General features: G+C 68.1%; 4 protein-coding genes across 6 annotated transcripts; 3 read left to right on the forward strand and 1 right to left on the reverse strand.

Moving 5' to 3' along the window:
• Window positions 1–1,108: 1,108 nt before the first annotated feature.
• On the forward strand, window positions 1,109–6,778 carry APH1A (aph-1 homolog A, gamma-secretase subunit). Its single transcript, XM_067313492.1, has 7 exons — window positions 1,109–1,227; window positions 3,100–3,270; window positions 3,871–3,944; window positions 4,416–4,538; window positions 4,807–4,934; window positions 5,416–5,539; window positions 5,851–6,778. Exons 1-7 carry the CDS (start codon window positions 1,115–1,117, stop codon window positions 5,913–5,915), a joined length of 798 nt encoding a protein of 265 aa, XP_067169593.1. The 5' UTR covers window positions 1,109–1,114; the 3' UTR covers window positions 5,916–6,778.
• A 228-nt stretch (window positions 6,779–7,006) lies between these two features.
• On the reverse strand, window positions 7,007–10,210 carry CA14 (carbonic anhydrase 14). Its single transcript, XM_067313148.1, has 11 exons — window positions 10,153–10,210; window positions 10,023–10,043; window positions 9,100–9,270; window positions 8,863–9,008; window positions 8,684–8,779; window positions 8,530–8,596; window positions 7,809–7,966; window positions 7,566–7,692; window positions 7,443–7,463; window positions 7,258–7,342; window positions 7,007–7,088 (listed from the first exon to the last, which is right to left on the reverse strand). Exons 1-11 carry the CDS (start codon window positions 10,208–10,210, stop codon window positions 7,007–7,009), a joined length of 1,032 nt encoding a protein of 343 aa, XP_067169249.1.
• Window positions 10,211–13,695: 3,485 nt separating this feature from the next.
• Window positions 13,696–16,626, forward strand: CIART (circadian associated repressor of transcription). The gene is made up of 5 exons (XM_067313490.1): window positions 13,696–13,770; window positions 14,887–15,234; window positions 15,361–15,436; window positions 15,798–15,876; window positions 16,104–16,626. The coding sequence occupies exons 2-5, from the start codon at window positions 14,893–14,895 to the stop codon at window positions 16,519–16,521; spliced, it is 915 nt and encodes a 304-aa protein (XP_067169591.1). The 5' UTR covers window positions 13,696–13,770; window positions 14,887–14,892; the 3' UTR covers window positions 16,522–16,626.
• Window positions 16,627–17,520: 894 nt separating this feature from the next.
• Window positions 17,521–20,956, forward strand: MRPS21 (mitochondrial ribosomal protein S21). 3 transcript variants are annotated; one of them, XM_067313500.1, is made up of 3 exons: window positions 17,521–17,609; window positions 18,061–18,158; window positions 20,675–20,956. In XM_067313500.1, exons 1-3 carry the CDS (start codon window positions 17,553–17,555, stop codon window positions 20,853–20,855), a joined length of 336 nt encoding a protein of 111 aa, XP_067169601.1. In that variant the 5' UTR covers window positions 17,521–17,552; the 3' UTR covers window positions 20,856–20,956. The 3 variants fall into 3 exon arrangements, with proteins under 3 accessions (XP_067169601.1, XP_067169602.1, XP_067169603.1); XM_067313501.1 differs by having other exon boundaries at window positions 17,589–17,628; XM_067313502.1 differs by lacking the exon at window positions 17,521–17,609 and adding an exon at window positions 17,760–17,782.
• The last annotated feature ends 1,167 nt before the right edge of the window (window positions 20,957–22,123 follow it).

The raw sequence follows: 22,123 nt of genomic DNA on the forward strand, positions 1-22,123 counted from the left end.
AGCAGCTCGGTTCCATTTCTTCCCCTTCCTCCCCCGGTTACGGCGCAAATCGCAGCCGGGGCGGCGGCGGCGCCGAGCTCCGTCCCCGGGGGCAGCGCGACGGCTCCCGCTGCGGGGAGGCGCTTCCCACCGCCGGGGATATGTGGGGTGCGGGGGGTAACTGGGGACACTGGGGGTCCTCGGGGGTATTTGGGGCACGGGGGGACTGGGGGCCACTGGTGATATTTGGGGTGTTGGGGGTATTGGGGGGTATCAGGTTTTGAGGGCATTTGGGAGTATTTGGGGTATTTGGATTATTTGGAGGTATTGAGGACATTGATGGCGTTGGGGGTATTTGGGGGTTTGGGGGTATTTTGAGGTACGTGAGGGGTATTTGGGATATGGGGGGTATTGGGGGCGGCGGCGGGCAGAGGGGCAGCGCGCAGCGCCGGCTACTTTCTGCCGCTGGAAAAAGTTACTTTTTATTTCTTCCTTTTGGGGGAAGCGGCAGAAAAAGCCGCCGCCGGCGCCAGGCTGCGGGTTTGCAGCCCCGGGGGCGGCGGCGCTGCAAAAACTCCCCCCCACCCCCCCCCCCACCGCCACCACCGCCGCCGCCGCCGCCGCCGCCGCCGCCGGGGCTGCAAACCCGTAACGCGCCCCGGGGCGCCGGGACCGCGGCGCGGGAAAACGCCCGGCCGAAAACACCCGGCTGAAAACGACCCGTCCAAAAACACCCCGTCTGCAAATGCCCATCCGAAAACGCCCAGCTGAAAATGCCCGTCCGAAAACGCCCGTCCAGAAACGCCCCGTCCAAAAATGCCCCATCCGAAAACGCCCCGTTCAGAAAAGCCCCGTCCAAAACCGCCCGGTCCCCAATGCCCCCAGTCCCCGCAATGCCCCCAGTCCCCGCAATGCCCCCAGTCCCCCCGCTCCCCCCCAGCCCCCCCGATGCCCCCGCTCCCTCCGCCCCGCTCCTGCCGCGCAGCCTCCCGCCGGCAGGGGGCGCCGCCGCGCCGCGCCGCACGTGGCCGCGGACTACAGCTCCCGGCATGCACCGCGCGGCGGCGGGGGCGCGTGGCCCCGCTCGGCCGCCGTCCCCCCCCCTCCCCCCTCCCCCTCCCCCCCCCCCGCCGCCATGGGGGCCGCCGTGTTCTTCGGGTGCGCGGGCATCGCCTTCGGGCCGGCGTTGGCGCTCGTGCTGCTGACGGTGGCGGCGGAGCCGCTGCGCGTCATCATCCTCGTGGCGGGGTGAGCGGCGGGGGGGGGGGGTTAGGCAGCACCGGGGGGGCTGGGGGGGCAGTTGCGGGGCAGCTGAGGGGGGGTAGGCAGCACCGGGGGGGCCAAGGGGCCAGTTGGGGGCCTGAGGGGGCAGTTGTGGGGCAGCTTGAGGGGCCCGAGGGGAGCAGGCAGCACCAGAGGGGCTGGGGGGGCACTTGGGGGGCCTGAGGGGGCAGTTGTGGGGCAGCTGGGGGGGGCTTAGGCAGCACCAGGGGGGCCAAGGGGCCAATTGGAGGCCTGAGGGGGCAGTTCGGGGGCAGCTTGGGGGGCCCTAGGGGAGCAGGCAGCACCAGAGGGCCTGGGGGGGGCAGTTGTGGGCCTGATGGGGGCAGTTGTGGGGCAGCTGAGAGGGGCTTAGGCAGCACCAGGGGGGCTGGGGGGCCGGTTGGGGGCCTGAGGGGGTGGCTTTGGGGCAGCTTGGGGGGCCTGAGGGGTGGCAGGCAGCACCAGAGGGGCTGGGGGGCACTTGGGGGCCTGAGGGGGGCAGTTCAGGAGGGTTGGGACAGGGGGGCAGCCCTGGGAGGGTCTTGGGGGGGTGCTGAGTTGAGGGGAGCCCTGGGAGGCTGAGGGGGCCGTTCTGGGGCAGTTGAGGGGGTCTGGGGGGGAGGCGGCGCGGGGGATCCTGAAGAGGGTTTTGGGGCAGGTGCAGTGAGGCCCTGAACTTGTACGAGCTTGCAAAGCGTGACCGTATCCTTCCATCTCCTGGCTGCTTTCCTTCTGCTGCGTTTCTGGTTTAACTTCAAGCCCCCCCTGCTCCCCAGAGAAGGCGAACGCCCCACTTCTGGGTCTCCCAACCCGCGGGTCCGCAGAGTCAAACCCTGTGGCCCAGCAGATGTAAAATAACTCAGAGACCGTGGCTTTCTCTCTGCCTTAGCTCGGTAAATCCGCAAGGGATGCAGGAGCCAGCCCTGCCTGGTGCCGACGGGCAGCTCCTTAGCTGCTTAACGAACTTCAGGGGCTTAAACCCCCTTTGCGCGGTGCTGCGGTGTGGGCCTTGCTCAGAGCTGTGCCGGGGGCAGATCCCGCGGTGCAGCCCCTCACGCGTTTCCAAGGCGAGAGTCTGCGGGGATTTTGTGCCGCTCGCGAACTGTCCCGCTGCCCGTCCGGCTGGGTCAGCAAAAGCAGGATTGAGAGCGAGTCTCCCGTTCAAGCCGAAGGCCTCTGCCGTGCCGAGAGCGTTGTGTCGAGTGCCGTAGCCGACCCTTGCGGGGGCGGGAGCAGCAGGGGGCTGGCGAGGAGCGGGCGACGTGCCCTGCGCGATGCCCCATCTGCTGCGAGTCCTCTTGGTGCTTCCCTCCGCTCTCGGTTGGCCCTCAGGGTCCCGATTCCTGCCTGGCCTGTACTGCTGACACACAGGCGTTGCCAGACGTTAACGTGAGGCATTAGCTAATTAAAGAGGAGAGGCAGGAACAGCCCTGACCCGCGTCTTGTCTCACCACGCTTATCTTTTCAAGGGCAGGTCCGTGTTTAACCCTCTCTCTTTGAGGATGGTAGTACGGAGCGTCTTACCTTGCTTTGCAGGGAAGTAACTTTCCTCAGAGCACGTTGACGTGGCCCTGAGAAGACAAATGAGGATTTCTGCCTCCAAATCTGTTTGGTTTTCAGTTGCACACTTCCTCCACGTACCCTGCGGCGGATTAGTGTGTCTCACATGACAACAACCAAGCGATGAATGCTGCAATTGAAAACTTCCTTTGTTGAACGTGTGACCTGGAGCCAGGTCAAGCCAAACAAACAGCTGATTTAGCAGCACATGTTTGCTGTGTGATTCCAAGCTCCGGATCATGAGCAGAAACGCTGGGGGGAGTCCCTGTCTCAGCTTGTCCTTTCCTTTCCGCACAGGGCTTTTTTCTGGCTGGTGTCTCTGCTCCTGGCCTCTTTGATCTGGTTCATCTCAGTCCATCTCAGCGACCAGGAGGACTCCAAGCTTCAGTACGGCCTCCTCGTCTTCGGGGCCGCCGTCTCCGTCCTGCTGCAGGAGGTGTTCAGATTCGCCTACTTCAAGCTGCTGAAGTAAGGGCCCGTCTGAGGGCAGCCTGCGTGTGGTGGAGACGCTCCCCGTGGGGCTGTGTGGTGGCTTCATCCCAACGTTCCTTGCTGCCTCCTCCCTAGGGACCTCTCAGACAAGCAGGCTGCGGGCCAGGTGCCTTCTGCTGGTGGCCGCGGGTGGTGCCCGGCCACTGCTTTTCCCCAAGGTGTTGCAGGCTCTTTCTCATCACCAGATTGTAATGTTGGCCATCCTGCTTTGCGGCGAGCGCGCATCCGGTCTTGGGACCGGAAGGGCGGTAGGGTAGTCAGACTGTTGCTTACAGCCCTCGCTTGCCGCTAGATGCTGTATGACGAGCGCTGCAGGTGTAATTGTTACCCTGGCCTCGATCTGCCGGGAGCTTTTAGCTGGGAGAAGAGCTCAGCATGGCTGCTAGGCCCAGCGATATCCAGGGAACCCGGCAAAATATCTTCCTCGTTAGACCCTGGGAGACAGCTCAAACTCCTTAATAAGTAACCCACCTTCCCTGACCTGTTGGACAAACCTCCCTTTGCTGGGCAGAGTCCTGCGCAGACCCGGTTCCAAACTAATGACCTGTTTGCGCCTTTCTGTGCCCCCTCGTGCAGGAAAGCTGATGAAGGCTTGGCTATGATCAGCGAGGACGGCCGGTCCCCCATCTCCCTCAAGCAGATGGCCTACGGTGAGCGCGAAGCTGGCCAGGGGCTAGGCTGGTCGCTGACCCTCCACGCGCTCTTCTGCTGGCGCCTGGCCGCAGGGCGTTCAGGCGTCGGAGACTGGCGACAGCGCCGATGAGATGATCAAGCCTTCCCGTTTCTCTTTTTTTGTCCTGCTGTCTTTTCCCTGGGGTCTCTGTTAGTTTGGGGAGCGGGAAATCTCCGTAGACGCTGTTGGTGGCTTATGTACCCGTCTGATTGATGCTTCGTGGAAACGTCTCTGCCGTCCCTGCGGCAGAACCTGTTAGACTCAGCCCAGCTCTGATCCCCATGTGCCAGGCGACTCCAAACGGTTGTGGGAGGGCAAGAGGAACAGGCGGGGAGAGGCTGGGGGATCCGGGCCCGCGCTCGTTGGCCGAGCCTGGCGCTCGCTGCAGCGTGCAGCACGGCCGCTGTCCGCCTGGGGCGTCTTGGCTGATGTCCTCCTCCCTCCGCAGTGTCGGGCCTGTCCTTCGGGATCATCAGCGGCGTGTTTTCAGTCATTAACATCCTGGCGGACTCCATCGGACCGGGCATTGTCGGGATCCACGGGGATTCGCCGTACTACTTCATTACGTCAGGTGAGGCCGGGGGCCGGCACGTGTCCCGGGGGGGGGGGGACAGGCTGATGTGGTGGGGATGGGTGGGAAGAGCGCTCGTGCACGGCGTGCTGCACCGCGCGGGAAGCGATTTTTGGTGTAGCATCCCCTAGGAGCCGATGCTCCGGGGCGGTTAAGCCCTGGCGCCTAGCTACGCGCCGCGGTTGCGGGAAGCAGCAGCGCGGCGATGCCGCTTCGCCGTGGCGAGGTGTGAAGCGGGCGGTCTGCGTCGCCCTCTTCCCCCCCGCAGCGTTCCTCACCATGGCGCTCGTCTTCCTCCACACGTTCTGGGGAGTGATCTTCTTCGACGCCTGCGAGAAGCGCCGCTACTGGTGCCTGGGGCTGGTCGTGGCCAGTCACCTCGTCACGTCGGGGCTGGTGAGTCTGATGAGCCGGGACGGGCTGGCGCCGCGGGATCTGCGCTGAAAGCCGTCGCCAAAGCAAGCCGGGCTTTGTCGTCGGGCGCCCTTCTGGGGACGGGAGGGGAGGCACGCGGGCACGGCGCGTTTCAGACTCTGTTTCAGAGATGTGGGGTAAGTCGTGTCCCTCTTCCGCACCTCCTGCCCGGAGCAGCTTGCCCCGGTGTGCTCGGGGGGAGCGGGATTTAAGTGGGGTTAGCGGAGGCCTGGGGGTCAGCCAGAGGATTAGCTGCTAAGCTCCTGGTGGGAAAGCGCTGGGCCGAAATTGTAGCCGGGCTTATTGGTGCTCTGCTCTGCTTGGAGGATGCAAAAGGAGGGCCCTGGTTCCTCTTCCCTCTACGCTGCCGTACCTGGTGGCGGTCTCGGAAGGCCTGTGGGGGTGCCGGGGGGGGCTTCTGGCAGATGGTGACATTTCTAATACGGTTCTCTGTCCCCCCCAGACGTTCCTGAACCCCTGGTACGAGGCCAGCCTGGTCCCTATTTACATCATCACGGTCTGCATGGGCGTCTGGGCCTTCTTCACAGCCGGGGGCTCCTTCCGCAACGTCCTCAAGTGCCTCTCCTGTAAGGGTCTGGCTGGGGGCAGGGAGGGGTGCGTGCCACGGGGCGTCCCCGTCGGCAGCGTGGCGTCTCTTTGGGCGTCTCTCGGTCTCCCGTGGGTGTTTGGGTGGGACGGATGCAGCCGCTGGGGGTCCCAGCGGTCCCGGGATGGGGGGGATGACGGGTCTGGCCCATAATTGTCTCCTTTTGGTTGAATGGTGGCTGCGTCTCCTGGCTTTTGGGGGCTTCTCTGAACCCACGAGCCCGTTTCCCACCCCAAAGCAGCCCCGCTGGCCCTTCGCTCCCTTCCTGCCCGTGCGCCTCTCTCCCCCCAGGTAAGCAGGAGGAAGACAACAGAGTGATGATGTACTCAGCGCTGCAGGTGCCTTTCGAGGACTGAGCGTCTCTGCGGCAGGCCGCAGCCCGGGCCGCCCGCGGCGCTTCCGTACCCAAGTGCCCTGTTCTCGGCAGCTGGAACGTCTCACGCCGCCGCCTGCGCCAGGCCGAGGGCTCCGGGCGCCTCCAGGCCTCTCTCGAGCGCCCTTCCCAACCAGAGGGGTGCTGGGGCAGCCTCTGCACCAGGAATTTGGAGAGATCTGGGCCCTCCGGTGTTCCTGGTTGACTCTGCTGGGAGAGCTGAGCCGTGACCCAGCCTCCCTCCGCTTAACGAACCTCTCGTTTGTCCTGGGCCTTGCAGCGCAGACCCTGCTCTGTGCCCGGCCCCTTCCCTGCACCCCGCTCCGGAGGGGTTTTCTCGGGTCGTGTCTGTCCGACCGGTGCTGCTTTCCAGCCTCATGGAGCTTCCCGCCCTCAGCGCTCCCGTTAGCTTCCTTAGCAGCTCTTTTTGGTTATATTTTTCTTACAGGGTATCCCTGCGGGTGGGGGACGGGAGCGGCTCGGAGCGCCGGGTGGGGAGCTGCAGACCCCGGCGCGTCCGTTCCTCGGAGCGGGTTTGCGGGGGATCCGGGGCTGTTCCCGGCTGGCACCCCCGGCCCCCGGCTCTAGGATGCGAATGACGGACCATCCCAGGCAAAGGCGCTGCCGGGGCCCGGCCTGAGCGCTGCGTGGTGTCGTTTCCCCCATGGCCCGTACGGAAACGGTTCGAATCGCTGCTGTTTCGGGGGAGCGGCGGGCTGCTCGCTGCCCCTCTCCCGAGCTTTCTCATCTCCACCTTTGGATCTTTTCTAAGTCTGTGGGAGCAGACGGGCCGGGGGGTTAAATTATTTTTTTGATTCAGAGTAAAATCCTTTTAATAGACTGGTACTACGGCAGTGAGGAGACTCGTGGGATGGGGAAGGGGGGCGAGATGGCTTGGGGCAGGAGGGACGGAAGGTCTCTCCGGGGCGTCCGGCTGAGCACAGGACGAGGATGCGGGTCCGTCTCCGTGACCTGGCGCGGAGGGGTCCGGCGGGTCCCGGCTCCGTCCCCCAAATGGGGCCGAGACCCACCAAACTCGCCTCGCGCGGGCTCCCGGGCGCCGGAGGAGGCAGGTCAGAGGCGGCGGCCGTCGTCCGGGGTCGCGCGCCTGGCGGAGGGCTTGGACGCCGCGTCCTGCGCCTGCGTCCTCCTCGCTCTGCCGCGCCGGGAGAGGAGGGAGGGCTGAGGCGAGGGACCCTCCGAGGGGGGGGAGACCCGGCCCCCCGGGATGCCCCGGCCGCGGGGCAATGGCTTCCCGGTGAGAAGCGGGTCTCTCCGCAGGTGGGAAGCTGGGAACCGCCGGGATGCGCCGCCACCGCTCTCACCGCATCCTCTTCGCCGTGAGGTAGATGGCGAGGAAGAGGCTGAGGCAGCCGAAGACGATCCCGACGGCGATGGCGACGACCTTGCCTGCGGGAGCCCGGAGCGCGGTCGGGGGGGGCCCCGGTTCGGCCGCGGGGACGCCCCCGGCCGCTGCGCCGCGCTTCCCCCGGCTCCGGCACTGCCCTACCTGCCGTGTATCCGCGGGACCCTGCGAGGGAAGAGCCGGCGCTGAGCTCTGCTCCGGGGGTCGGGGGGGGATTTGGGGGGTGGCAGAGCCCCTCTCCTCCCCCCCGGCGCCCCCGGGCCTCACCCCCGGGCACGGACGACAGCACCAGCCGCTGGTTCAGGCTCTGCGGGGCCCGAAAATTGTCCACCAGGAGCTCGGGCGAGGGCTGCTCGGCCGCCGTGGCGTAAAGGGCTCCCTGCAGCTGCTCCAGCTGCAAGGCGGCGAGGCTGCGGGTCCCCTATAGGGGCACCTATAGGGGCACCTATAGGGGGCACGGGGCGGCCTGCCAGCCCCTCCCTCCCGCGCGGAGGTCCCCCCCGGCGCTACCTGGGCGCCGCTGATGCGCACGCGCTGGCGGAAGACGGTCCAGAGGACGCTCTGGAAGCAGGGTGGGGTGGTGAGCGAGCCGTTGTAGCGGTAGTAGTGGTCCAGGCGCTCGGGCAGCAGGTCCCGCACGCTGAAGGAGGGGATGGAGGTTTTCTGCCCTGGGGAGGGCGGCGGGGTGAGCGCTGGACGACCCGCCGCTCACGCAGTGTCCCCTGCTGCCTAACGGGCTGGGGCTACTTGCTGCTGTCTCCCGGGCACTACCCACTCGCTCGCGCGGCTGCTGTCTCCCAGGCACTACCCACTCGCTCGTGCGGCTGCTGTCTCACTGGCACTACCCACTCACTTGCACAGCTGCTCTCCCCCAGGTGCTACACACTTGCTTGTGCAGCTGCTGTCTCCCAGGCACTACCTGCTCACTCATGCAGCTGCTGTCTCCCTGGCACTACCCGCATGCTTGCATGGCTGCTGTCTCCCAGGCACTACCCACTCGCTCGTGCACCTGCTCTCTCCCTGGCGCTACCCGCTTGCTCGCACGGCTGCTGCCTCCTGGGCACTACCTGCTCGCATGGCTGCTGTCTCCCTGGCACTACCCACTCGCTCGTGCAGCTGCTGCCTCCTGGGCACTACCCACTCGCATGGCTGCTGTCTCCCTGGCACTACCCACTCACTCGTGCAGCTGCTGTCTCTTGGGCACTACCTGCTCGCTCGCGCGGCGCCTCACCTGCGTAGCGGACACTGCCGAGGTGCCGCAGGATGTTGTCGTAGGCAGCGTTGGGCTCAGCGCCAACCTGCCGGGGTGGGGGGGGGGGCGACGCACCGGGTGTCAGGGCTGCGCCCCCCCCGGTGGGACACCGCCGCCCCCGAGCCGCGCTCACCTCCAGCAGGACGGCGAGCACGGCCAGGCCTCCCGCGTGCCGCTGGGCCTCGCCGGCGTCGGCGAAGCGCTCGGCGTCGTAGTGCACCACGTGCATCTGCGGGGACACAGCCGCCGCCTTGGTGCCCCCCGCGGCCCCCCGACGGCACCGGGGAGGGGACACCCCGCGGCGGCACTCACCTCGGCGGCGGCACGCCGCCCGTCCACGAGGTGCTCGGAGCCGCCGCCGCCGCCGCTTCCGTGGCCCCAGTGGAAGTGCAGCTGGACGGCGGCGAAGGCGCGGGGCAGCCCGCGCAGCGTCAGCGCCGGCGGCAGCGCCAGCACCACTGCGGGCGCAGGCCGGTGGGCCGGGGGGGGCCGGGTGCCGCTGCCCCCCCCCCCGAACCCGAACCCGAACCCGAACGCGGCCCCGCTCACCTGTGTGGCCGTCGTTGGCCAGGCCCCAGGCGCCGGCGGCGGAGCCCTGCGGCAGCAGCGGCGGCAGCGAGGGGTCGGCCTGCGCCCGCCGCGTCTCGATGTCGATGGGCGACTGGGCTCGGCCCCCGCACGCCGGGTAGCCCTCGGCCCAGCGCTCCTGCCCGTGCGGGCCTGGGGGGGGGGGGGGGGCGCGGGAGGTGAACATCCCCCCCCATCAACCCCCCCCCCCCGAATCTGGCAGCCCGGTGCCGGCGTTTGCACCCTGTTCAGCCCCGGGAACCGTCCCGCCGTCCCGCTGCTGCGCCCTCGGCTTCCCCGGCGTTGCGTTTCCGCAGAATTGCATTGCCCCAGCACTGCATCCCCCCCCACCGCATTTACCCCCCCACCATTGCATCCCCCCACTGCATTTACCCCCCACTGCATCCCCCCCATTGCATTGCCCCAGCACTGCATCCCCCCACCACTGAATTTACCCCACCATTGCATCCCCCCCACCACTGCATTTACCCCCCCACTGCACCCCCCCACTGCATTTACCCCACCATTGCATCCCCCCCCACCACTGCATTTACCCCCCCACCGTTGCATTTCCCCCAGAATTGCATTTCCCCACCACCACTGTATTTTTTCGGGATGCTCCCATGGGCTCCCCCATTTCCCCCCCCCCCGGCAGCCCCCGATGCCCCGGGCTCTCTGCTTGCGGGGGGGGGCGGCGGGGCGCAGCGGGGCCGGGGGCCGCCCTGGCTTACGTAAGGGCAGCACAAAGGGCCCATTGGCGCCTGCCAGGAGCCGGCCAGGGGGCCCAGGCGTCCGGGAGCCCCCCCCCCCACCTGTCGGGCAGGCGGCGGGTGTGGGGGGGTCATAGCCGGACGCCTGGGCCCCCTCCTCCCGCGGGGGGGGGGGGGGGGTCGGGCCCCGCTCACCGTCGTACGTCCAGTGCCACCCTGCGGAGGGGCAGAGCCGTCGGGGACGGGAGCCCCGTGTCGCCCCGCGGCTTTGGGGCTAATTCAGCGGGTTTGGGGCAAGCGCGGCGGCGGCGGCGGCGGCACTTACCGGCGGCGGCGGCCAGCGCCGGGACCAGGCCCCGCAGCAGCACCGCGGCCAGCAGCATCCTCCCGTCCCGTCCCGTCCCGTCCCGTCCCGTCCCGTCCCGTCCCGTCCCCGCCGCCGCCGCCGCCCGCCCTTATAAGCCGCCGCCGATCGCCCGGCCCGGGGCGCCCCGCGCTCCCCCCCCCCGCGCCGGGGCCTCGCGGGGGAGCTGGGGCTCGGGCGGCGGCGCCGTGGGGCCCGGGGGCGGCTGCAATGGGGTCGTGGGTGCTGCGGGGTCTTGGGTGCACGGGGCTGTGGGTGCAATGGGGTCGTGGGTGCTGCAGGGTTGTAGGTGCTGCAGGGTCTTGGGTGCACGGGGCTGCAGGTGCTGCAGGGCTGTGGGTGCAGTAGGGCTGTGGGTGCTGCAAGGCCATGGGCGCTGTGGGGTTGTGGGTGCTGTGGGTTGTGGCTGCTGCAGGTTCGTAGGTGCTGCAGGGTTGTGAGCGCAGCAGGGCTGTGGGTGTAGTGGGGCCGTGGGTGTAGTGGGGACTGTGGGTGCAATGGGGCTGTGGGTGCAATAGGGCTGTGGGTGCAATGGGGATTTTGGGTGCAGCAGGGAATGTGGGTGCAATGGGGCTGTAGATGCAGCGGGGACTGTGGGTGCAATGGGGGTGTGGGTGTAGCAGGGACTGTGGGTGCAATGGGGCTGTGGGTGCAATAGGGCTGTGGGTGCAATGGGGCTGTGGGTGCAATGGGGATTTTGGGTGCAGCAGGGAATGTGGGTGCAATGGGGCTGTAGATGCAGCGGGGACTGTGGGTGCAATGGGGGTGTGGGTGTAGCAGGGACTGTGGGTGCAATGGGGCTGTGGGTGCAGTGGGGATTTTGGGTGCAGCAGGGACTGTGGGTGCAATGGGGCTGTGGGTGCAGCGGGGATTGTGGGTGCAGCAGGGACTGTGGGTGCAATGGGGCTGTGGGTGCAATGGGGCTGTGGGTGCAGCAGGGATTGTGGGTGCAGCGGGGACTGTGGGTGCAATGGGGCTGTAGATGCAGCGGGGACTGTGGGTGCAATGGGGGTGTGGGTGTAGCAGGGACTGTGGGTGCAATGGGGCTGTGGGTGCAGCGGGGATTGTGGGTGCAGCAGGGACTGTGGGTGCAATGGGGCTGTGGGTGCAATGGGGCTGTGGGTGCAGCAGGGATTGTGGGTGCAGCGGGGACTGTGGGTGCAATGGGGCTGTGGGTGCAATGGGGCTGTGGGTGCAGCAGGGATTGTGGGTGCAGCGGGGACTGTGGGTGCAATGGGGCTGTGGGTGCAATGGGGCTGTGGGTGCAGCGGGGATTTTGGGTGCAGCAGGGATTTTGGGTGCAGCGGGGACTGTGAGTGCAATGGGGCTGTGGGTGCAGTGGGGATTGTAGGTGCAGTGGGGATTGCGGATGCAATGGGGCCGTGGGCGCAATGGGGCTGTGGGTGCAGCGGGGACTGTGGGTGCAATGGGGCTGTGGGTGCAGTGGGGATTGTAGGTGCGGTGGGGATTGTGGGTGCAATGGGGCTGTGGGCGCAATGGGGCTGTGGGTGCAGCGGGGACTGTGGGTGCAGCGGGAACTGTGGGTGCAGCAGGGCCGTGGGTTCAGTGGGGCCACGGGTGCAATGGGGCCGTGGGCGCGGGGCCGTGGGTGCCCCGTGGTCCCCTTCGCCCCCTTTGCCGCAGCTGCAGCCCGGGGCGGGGGAGGGCCGGGCTGTGCACGGGCCTGCACACGCACACGGGCCGGGCGCCCGCCGGCGGGAGTGCACACGCACACGCGCGCACATGCACGGACATGTGCGCACACGCACAAGCGCGTGCACGCGCGCGCCCCCGCGCCTGCACGCGCACACACGCGGGGGGGGAAGCGCTGAGCGCTGCGCATGCGCACACGCGCCTGCACGTACACACGTGCGCTCACACGCGCGCGCTCCCCGGCCCCATTATGTAACTGTCCCGGCCGGGAGAAGGGAGCGAGCCCGGGGCGCCCCATTGGTCCCTCCGGAGGTGACGCAGCACCGCGGCCGCGCGCCATTGGGCCCCGGCGGCGGGGGCGGGCCCGCAGCCCCATTCATGCCCGCGTGTGGGCCCGGAGGCGGCGCCGGCTCCTGCCCCCGCCCGCCGCGGTGTCACGAGAGCGCCAGGTCTCAGCCGGGCCCGGCGGCGGCGCGGGGCTGCCTGGGCACGCGGCACCGCCGAGGTACTCGCTGTCCTTGGCACACGCTGTCCCTGGCACAGGCCAGCTCCAGCACGCACGAATCCCGGCACATGCCAGCCCCGGCACGCTCCGTCCCCGGCACACGGCGTCCTCTGGCGCCCGCCGTGCACCGGCTCACGCTGCCGCCGGGCGCCGCGGGGCTGCTCGCCCCGGCCGGTCCCGGGGTTCCCCAGGTGCTGCAAAAACCGCCTGCGCTCAGCGAAGCGGCCGGGCTGGAGCCGGTGCCGCAGTGGGGCCCTGGTGCCGCACGGCTGCTGCGCGCCCTGGCGGGTGCCAGCCAGCCCCGGGGCACTGCTGCCCTGTGTCCCCGCGTCCCCGTGTCCCTGCACCTCTGTGTCCCTGAGTCCCTGTGTCACCGTGTCCCCACATCCCTGCATCTCTGTGCTCCTGCATCTCTGTGTCCCTGAGTCCTTGTGTCCCCGTGTCCCCACATCCCTGCATCCCCGTGTCCCCGTGTCCCCGTGTCCCCATGTCTCTGCATCTCTGCGCCCCTGCATCTCTGTGTCCCTGAGTCCTTGTGTCCCCGTGTCCCCACATCCCTGCATCTCTGTGCTCCTGCATCTCTGTGTCCCTGAGTCCTTGTGTCCCCGTGTCCCCACATCCCTGCATCTCTGTGCTCCTGCATCTCTGTGTCCCTGAGTCCTTGTGTCCCCGTGTCCCCACAACCCTGCATCCCCGTGTCCCCGTGTCCCCATGTCTCTGCATCTCTGTGCCCCTGCATCTCTGTGTCCCTGAGTCCCCGTGTCCCCGCGTCCCCATGTCCCTGCATCCCCGTGTCCCCATGTCCCTGCATCTCCGTGCCCCTGTGTCCCTGCATCCCCATGTCCCTGCGTCCCCATGTCCCCACATCCCTGTGTCCCTGCGTTCCCACGTCCCCACGTCCCCTCGCGCTGGAACCCTGCTGCCCTCCCCCAGCTCCGTGGGCTCCAGACACCTCCGCCCCGCTGCTCCCCCCCCCAACGGGGCTCGTCCCCCCTCCCCGCCCGGTCCCGCCCCCCCGCGGGGGCGTGTCCCCAGCGCGGCGAGGCGCGCGCGCGCGCGCGCGCGCTCCCGCGGAGCCACATGTAGGGGCGCGGCCTCGGGCCCCACCCTCCCGGCCAATCCGCGCGGCGCCGCCTCGCCATTGGGCGCCGGGGTAGGGTCGGCGGGCCAATGGGGGGGAGGGGGCGTGGCCGGGGCGCCGCGGCCCGTTCCATCGGAGCGAGCGGCGCAGCCAATGGGAGCGCGGCGGGCGGGGCGCGCGCGGAGGCACGTGCCGCGCCGCACGTGGCCGCGTGGAGCCGGGGCCGGGGCGGGGGGCGGGATCGGGACCGGGGCCGCGACCGCGACCGCGACCGCGGCGCGCTGGGGCTGGAGCGGCGCCGGGCAGAGCCGGAGCCAGCGCAGAGCCGCATCGGCAGCAGGTGAGGCCGGCGGGGCCGGGCGGGCGCCGCGTCCCGGTTTGCCGGGACGGACCGGGCGGGGGGGGGGGAGGTTTCCCGAGGGATCCGCAGCGGCGCCGCGTGTCCCCGCGTCCCGGGGCCGAACCGAGCCGAGCCGGGCCGAGCCGAGCCGAGCCGAGCCGGCCGCCGCGTCTCCTGCGCGCTCCGCATCTGAGTCAGCGGTTGCTGCCGTGCCCCGCCGCCCTCCCGGGCCGGGGGCCTGCAAGGGGGGGGGGTGGGGGGCACCGGGGCACCCCCGGCCCTACCGGAGGGTGGGGGGCACCGGGACCCCCCCCCCCCAGCCCCGTGGGGGATGCTGCCCCCAGCCCTGTTGCGGGGGGGGGGTGGTGACCCCCAGCCCTGCCATTGAGGGGGGGAATGGCCCCCCCCGGTTCTGCCGTCGGCCCGGGCGCCCGCTCGCTTTGGGGGAGAAACCCGGGCGGGGCGGGACCCCCCCCCGGGGTACGCGGGACCCCCCCCCCCCCCCCCCGCGGCCCTCGCTCGGCACCGGGGGCCCGGCAGCACCCTGCTCCCCATCCTCGGGGAGCTGCCGCGCGGCGCCGAGCCCGGCTGGTGGGGGCCCGGCCCCCCTCACCGCCCCCCAGAAAAGCGGGACAGCAGAGGCAAGCTGGGAAACTTTGCATTTTTTTTATTTTATTTTTTTTAAATAAATAAATGAATCCTATATTTTGTCGGCCACCTTGTCCCGGGGCGGGGAGCCCGTCCCCAGGGAGTGGCGGAGCGCGTGGGAGGCCCGGAGCCGAGCCGAGCCCCGGAGCTGAGCCCTCGCCCTGGCGGTGCCGGTGCAGCCGGAGCGTGGACTTGCAGGGGGAAAAAAAAAGTGGATTTGTTTTTTTTTTTCTTTTTTCCCTCTTTCTTTAGTTCCCTTTCCAGCTGTTTTTTTTTTTTTTCCCTAGCCAAGCCAAATGGCACATGGGAATGTGAGCGGAGAGGCCCAACCGCCTTTCCCGCGGGTGGGAAAAAGGCCGTGTCTGCAGCGAAAACGGGGACAGATCTGCCCCCAAATCCTGGGATCGGGGAAGGGGGGGGTGGCGGGCGAGCGCGGCGCCCTCACCGTGTCCCCTCCGCTCCCGCCAGCGTCCCATGGATCCCCCGGCCGGCGGCTCAGCCGGCGGCTCGCCCTGCTCGGCGGCCAGCGACGACGACCTCGGCGTCTTCCTCTCCGACGGCGAGAGCGAGGCGGCCGCCGGCACCCCGGCGCCCCGGTGTCCCCGCTGGGCCTCCCCCCCGCGCCGCCGCCGCCACCGCTGGAGGCCACCGAGGACGGAGAAGAGCCGGAAGCGCGCGGCGGCCGAGGGCGGCTGCCCTGAATGCGCCGCCCGGCCGGTCCCCAACGGAGCCAAGAGGCAGCGGAGCGGCGACGCCGAGCCCGCCGACGGCTTGCCGTCCCCTCTGACCGACGGCGACCGGCTTTTTGCCCAAAAAGTGAGTTCTGTAAAGCAAAAAGATTAAAAAAAAAAAAACCCCAAAACCCGGGGGCGTCGAAGGGAGCCGAGGCGCGGGGTTGTCGCCGCCGGCGCCCGCTCAGCGCCGCCCTCCTCTTCCTCGCAGTGCCGCGAGCTGCAGGGTTTCATCCGGCCCCTGGCGGAGCTGCTCAACGGGCTCCGGACGGGACGCTACGAGAAAGGTGGGTCCCGGCCGCATCCCGCTCGGCAAGGACGGGGCCGGCAGGCGCTCGCTGCCCGGCCAGAGCTCGGCGTCCGGCTCTTTCGTCAGCCCGGCTCCCGCTGTTAAATATTAATGGAAAATGGCAGACCGGAGCGGCCGTGCTGAGCTCGCCGGGGTCCGTTCTCCCGTGCCGGACCTTCTCCCCGGAGTTTCTCCGCTCCATCGGTGGAGGAGGGATGGGTTGCTCTGTGTTTTCCGCTTTTTTTTTTTTAATCCCGCGGGATCCGGGTGCAGCGTCTTGTCGGGCCGCCTCGCCGCCGGCGGGTTGTTCGAGCCGCTCCGGTTCGGTCCCGCCTGACGGCCGGGCTCGGCCCGCGCAGGGCTGAGCACTTTCCAGCAGAGCGTCGCCATGGACAGGATCCAGAGGATCATCGGGGTCTTGCAGAAGCCTGAAATGGGGTGAGTCGTCGTCCCCCCCCCCCCCCCCCAAAAAAAGGGGCTCCATCCTCCCCAAACCCCGGGGGCGGCTGGAGCTGAGGGGCTTTTCCAGCTGTCCATGTCCCGCTCCGGTTGTTCGGCACCTGGGAAAGGGGGGGGAAAAAACCCTCGTGTCCCGCGGGATGGTGCCAGTGCCGCGGTTCCCGCGCGGCGCCGGCGTGACCGGCTTCTCCCCGCTCCCCCCGCAGCGAGCGCTACCTGGGCACCCTGCTGCAGGTGGAGATGATGCTGAAGCTCTGGTTCCCCCACGTCGCCCCCAAAACCGCCGGCACCGTGGCCGAGCGGCGGCACCGGCGCGGTGACGCCCGGGAAGCGACTGCCGACGCCGCCGGCATCGCGTCGGAGCCTGTCTGCGCCCCGCCGCCGCCGCGAGCTGCTGCCAGCACAGACCCCCCTGCCGCCACCACCACCGCCGCCACCATCCTCTTCCTCCCGGCCCGCGCCGCCTCCGCCGGCCCCTGCCGCTCGCCCGGCTCCGCCGCGCCGCCCCGCTGCCGCAGCTTCCCCGGGGATGACACCGGCCGGCCGGAGACGCCACGCTACGGACGCGCCACCCCCCCGCCCGCCGGGGACAGCCGGACTGGGGACCCGCCGCCGGATGCCTGACCGCGTGGATTTGCCCATCCGCGCCTTCTTTCCGTTTAATTATTCCTGCCTCCTTTTGGTTTCTTTTTTTTTTTTTCCTTGTTTTATTTTATTCTTTTTTTTTTAAAAAAAAAGAAGGAATGTTTCGGCCGCCGTGGTTTTTGGGGGGGACGGACGGACGTGGCGCTCGCCGTTTCGAGCGGGGTCGGACCCTGTGGCGCTCGACTCCCCCCTTTGGAGCGGAGCCTCGCCGGGGCGGACGCCGGCCCCCGCGCTCCCGTGCCTTCCTCCCCGCGCGGGGGGTTGAAGCAGCTGCCGGGCGCCAGCGTCGCCGCCGGGAATAAAAGCGCCCGCGGGGCCGTTCAGGGCCGGTTTTCCTCTTTCCTCCTGCAGTGACTTCCCGGGGTTTTGCCCTTGCCTGGCGTCCCGGGAGGGGACGCGGTGGGGACGCAGCTGCCCCCCAAGGCTGGCGCCTCTGCCTTGCGCCTGGGGCAGGGCACCCGGGTATGGGGCACCCGTCCCCCTGGCCATGGCCTGGCACGGTGGCATCTGGCTCCATTGGCCGTGTCCCAGCATGGTGTCACCCATCCCCTGGCCATGTCCTGGCATGGTGGCACCTGGCTGCATTGGCCATGTCCTGGCATGGTGTCACCCATCCCCTGGCTGCGTCCCGGCACGGTGGCACCTGGCTCCATTGCCCGTGTCCTGGTGTGGTGTCACCCATCCCCTGACCATGTCCCGGCATGGTGGCACCTGGCTGCACTGCCCGTGTCCTGGCACGGTGGCACCGGGCCCCGCTGCCCTCCTGTCCGTGCCTGGGCCCGGTGGCACCGCCTGTGTCCCGGCGGGGCAGCAGCCCTGCACGGGCGCCCGGAGCCGCCCGCCGCTGCCGCCCCCCCCCCCCCTTCCCGCAGCGCGTCCCTGCGCCTCGGCCCTGCCCGGCCCCGCCCACACCGCCGAGGCCCCGCCCACACCGCCGAGGCCCCGCCCCTGTCCTTCACCGCCAGCCCCGCCCCGCGCTCCGCACAGCCCCGCCCCCTGACCCCGTTGCCATGGCTCCTGGGGGGGGCAGCGCGGCCCCGCTTCCGGTTCCGGGGCGCGCGGCGGTGGTGAGTTGCGCGGGACGCGGTGTGTTCCCCCCTCCACCCCCCCCCCCCGGGCTGTTCCGTCCCGTCCCGGCTCGGGGCGCGGGTCCGGGCGGCCCTGACGGAGCCTCGGGCCGGGGGGGGGGGAGGGGAGTGGGGACGGCCCGCCCGGGATCTCCGAGGAGGGAGGGAGGAAGGTGGGACAGTGACGGGTCTTACCGGGGCCTCTGGGCCCGACCGGGACCCCGGGGGGAGGAGTGACCCCCCCCATCGGAGTCTCTGTGGCAGAGAGAGATTGACCGGCTCTACCGGGGCTCTTTGGGGCGGTGACCGGCCCTACCGGGGCCTTTGAGGGGGGAGGGAGAGGGCGGTGACGGGCCCTACCGGGGTCTGCGGGAGGCGGGGGGGTGACCGGCCCCGGTAGGGGTTGTCCCGGCGGGCCGCGGCTGCCCTGAATGCCCGCTCCCCCCCGCAGAAGCCGGCGTGCGACATGGCGAATCACCTGCGCTTCATCGGCCGCACCGTCATGGTGCAGAACGGCAACGTGGAGGCGGCCTACGGGGCGCTGAACAGGCGAGTGGGAGCGGGGCCCCGGGGCGCGCGGCGCCGGAGCGGCCCGGTGGGTCGCGGTTTGTGGCACGTGCGCCGGCAGCCGCCACCTCCCATCTGGAAATCGTTGCTGCTTTTAGCGGAGGTTTCGCTGGAAAACGCGCTTTTTCCTGCGCGTTGCAGAAATCCTTGTGCTCAGGCTGTATTGCGGAAGAGCCCAAGCCTGTTTTGGAACCGCTTTGGATTCAGCCGAGCTCAACTGAGGAAATAACTCGCGCAAATTCGAGCACGTGTGTCACAGCCTGTTGTTTGACGGAGGACTCTTCCTGTCCCTAAAATCACCCTCATGAAAGCAAGGGGAGGCTTTTAGCAAGCAAGGTCCGCGCGGGGGGTCGGTGCGCTCTGGTGCGGTGGGACGCCGTGGTCCCCGCTGCGTCTTAATCCTCGTTCCCCCGGCGTGGACCAAGGCGGCTGGCGACACTGCTGGAAGGTCGCCGGGCGAGTTGCGAAGTCTGGTTGTGGCGCCAGGACGCGTTTCCTGGGGCGGGCAGCGATTCCCAGCGGGGCTGGACCTGTCTCGGCTTGGCAGCGTGCTCGCGTTCGTCTGCAGGGTCAGAGCCCTCTGCGGATGGGGGGAGGTGGTAATTTTGTCTCTGCTTCGCGGTGAAGCATTGCTCCTTACGGCTCGGCGTCGTTTCCTTTCTCTCACCTGTTTTCTGTACAATTCTTTCCAGTCGAAGCGAGTTCACGAGCAGCTTGTCCTCGCCCTCGTGCTGCTCTGCCCTCCGTAACCCAACGGTGCTGGGACTCCGGCTGCAGGGACTGGCAGGGCGGGACAAGAGCCGGGTCCTCGCTAGCCTGCGTCCTGCGTACGCAGCTCCTCTCCCAAATAAACCGCGTTCCCGGCGTGTATCGCCTCGGGCGCTAAGGAAACCTCCTTGTTCAGGCCCTCGGCAACCTGTGGCAAGAGGCAGCTCTGCTCCGAGACCTGCGCTGAGCCCGGAGAGGTTCTGCGCCGCGGTTATACCGACCTCTGCTGGCACCGGCGCCGGAAAAGCCGGCACGGCTCCGGCTCTCCATCTGGCTGGGACCGAGCAGACGCTGGCAGCAAACCTCCACTCGTGCTAAGCAGCTTTTGAGGGCAGTGACGACCCTGGGAGCGCGATCCTTGCGTGCCGCCTGCTCTCCTGCGCCTTCCCCCGAGCCTGGGCGGGCGAGTTTGGCTGACGCGCGGAGCTGTGCTGCCCCACGGGTTGTGTCTGGTCGCGGGGACGTGTGTGGCCTTTGGATCCTGGTACTTCGTTAGGTTTGACAGCAAGTCATTAGTGCTTGTGGAGCGCGAGACCCCGCCAGGTTTGTCGCAGTCCTTGGGCTCCCGCGTCATTTTAAATTGGGACAAAAAGTGGCCTGAATTCCAATAAGGAAGAAGCGGAGGCTCAGCCGCCAGGTTTTCCTGGAACGGCTTAAACCGTTTCAGGGCACTTGCGAAGGTTCGTTGCTGGCGGCGGCTCGTTGCCATCCGCCACCGATAGGCAGTTGCGCTCCCGAGCGCTGGGTTCAAGGACCTCTGCGAATCTTGGGGGAGCTCGGCTTGATTTAACCATGGAAACGGGGTCGCTGTCCTCGAACCGAGCGATAAGAGAGTCTCAGGTAGGCGAGGAGTGCCCGATATGGGGGGTGCGAACGCCGTTTTTATCTTCGGCAGCGAAATTGCCCGGTGTTGCGTGAGGAGCTTTGATCTTGAAATGTAATAAAGCGGCAAGAGATGATTCAGCAGGTGAAGGATGCAGTGTAAAAGCAAAGATTAAGGCTGCCTGCGCTTCGAAAGTAGCCAAGGTTAAGCGCGGCTGTGGGCAGACCGGGTTCAAACGCTCACCCTCGCGGCTGCAAATGGGAACGTGTCACGAGGACGCTGGAAAACGCCCTGTGCGGCCTCCCAAGCGCTGGCTGCGCTTGGGAGTTTGCCTCTCCCACCGCGGCGGAGAAGCGGCCGGCCGCGGGGCTTCGATGCCGAGAGAGGCGATGCCGCCATTGGGGCTCCCGGCCGGCGCGAGGAAGAGCAGCAGCAAGCAGGTGGGATGCTGGAGCCGCCTTGGGAGCGGGGCGGGAAAGAGCCCAGCGCTTGGGCTTATTTATAGCTCTGAGCTTAGCGGCGCCAACGTGCCTATTTCCGCTAATAACGTCGCGGAGGAGCGTGGCTGCGGCCCCAGCGACAGCGTGCGCGGGGCGGACTCGATTTATTTTATCTTATTTTTTTTGCATTAACGGCCTGTAAGCAAAACGAGTCGGGACGGCTGGCGATCCTTGCATGCACCGAGTTGGGTCAGGTGTCGGGGGGGACGGTTACCCCTCTCCTGTTCTCATCCAGCACTGTCTGCATCCCTTCCCTGGAAAATCATTGCAAACGCTTCGGCGTCGGAGGCGCTGTAATTCCTACCGGCAGCAATCGAGGCGGGAGAGTTAAAAACACGCGATGCTCGACGCGGCCGGGGCGTCGCGCGGCAGCGCCGCGTCTGACTCCGCTCTCGCTCCCCCCGCAGGATCCTCTCGCACGACGGCATCATCGACGACGTCAAGCGGAGGCGCTACTACGAGAAGCCGTGCCGCCGGAGGCAGCGGCTGGCCTACGAGGCGTGCCGGCGCGTCTACAACGCCGAGATGGCCCGGAAGCTCGCCTTCGTGTCGCGGAAGAACCGGCAGGACCCCTGGCTCGGCTGCTAGCCCCCGGCGCGCAACGCAAGCTCCTCTCTGCGCGCGCGCGGCACGGACCCCGGGTCCCTGCTGTCGCCTTTGTGTCCCTTAATAAAAGATGCATCTTGGCAGCGTCGCCTGCTGTGCTTGGGGGACGCTCGGGGCGAGCAAACCGCGCGCGGTTCTGCTGCTCCGACTGGGCGCTTCTCCGCGTCCCGTTTAAATAGCTCCCGGGTTTGCTGCGCCCGTCCTGCCTCGCGCAGGCGAACAGGGCGCAGGAAAATCTCTGGTTTGGTTTGTATAAATAGGAAGGTGCTGGCATGTATTTTTAATCATTTTGAGTCTGCATTACGCAATGAGGTGCTACTTGGTTTATTTTACTTGCTTTTGAGGTTCCTTTACCCTCTTGAATCGGCCGGTAGATGAATACAAATGACTCTCGGCTTCCTGGGGAGGGAAGCCGCTTGTTCTGCTTTGGTATGAAAATCCTAAATAACCTTCTCATTTTCTTTTATTTTTTTTTTTTAAGACTGCTCTGGTCAGTTCAAAGTCCACGTTGCACAATTTTATCAGCCTCCTCCCCCCTGCTCTTGGAAGGGTTTTATTTTTCCCAGCCCAACTGTATCCCCTTCCCGGACGGTTTGCGCCCCCAGCACCGCGTTGCAGGGTCGCTTGCTTTGCATGCCGTGGAAGCTGCAGCCCTTATCTCCGTGCCCGAGTGTCGGCAGGGCAGGGGGGATCCTTGCTGCAAACCCCGAGCGGTTGCTCCTGGGACCCGAGGTAGCTGCTGCTGCAGCTCTTCGGGGCGAGGGGGGTTTCCTCGCTGGTGTCCCAGTGCTGGGGGGGTGGCGGGGCGCAGGAAGCTCTGTGCGTGCTGCAGGTGTGCTTGGGGGCCTTTTGCAGAGCCGGCTGTGTGAGCGTGCGGGCCCAGGGGAAGGGGAGGGTGGCCCTCGCGTTGCACGCAGCCCCTTGCACCCTGCATGCCCTCCTTGCACACTGCCCTTGCACAGTGCATGCTGCCCTTGCACGTGCATGCTGCCCCTTGCACACTCATGCCCCCCCCTTGCACACTGCACACGGCCCCTTGCACGCGGCCCCTTGCACGCTCCCGCCCGCGCAGCGCGCGTGCCCCGGGGCGCGCGGCAGGAGGAGCTCTACGTCACCAGCTGACGTAACGCGGGGGGGGGTAAAGGAAGGGACCCACGTGACCGCGGCGGGCGGGCGGGGCCGCGTCACGTGCCGAGGGAGCGCTCGCCCCACCCCACCCGCCTCTTTCCCGGCACCCCCCGCGCGGGCGC

The sequence above is a fragment of the Apteryx mantelli genome, chromosome 31 (genome assembly GCF_036417845.1).
Source record: "Apteryx mantelli isolate bAptMan1 chromosome 31, bAptMan1.hap1, whole genome shotgun sequence".
Taxonomy (NCBI): domain Eukaryota; kingdom Metazoa; phylum Chordata; class Aves; order Apterygiformes; family Apterygidae; genus Apteryx; species Apteryx mantelli.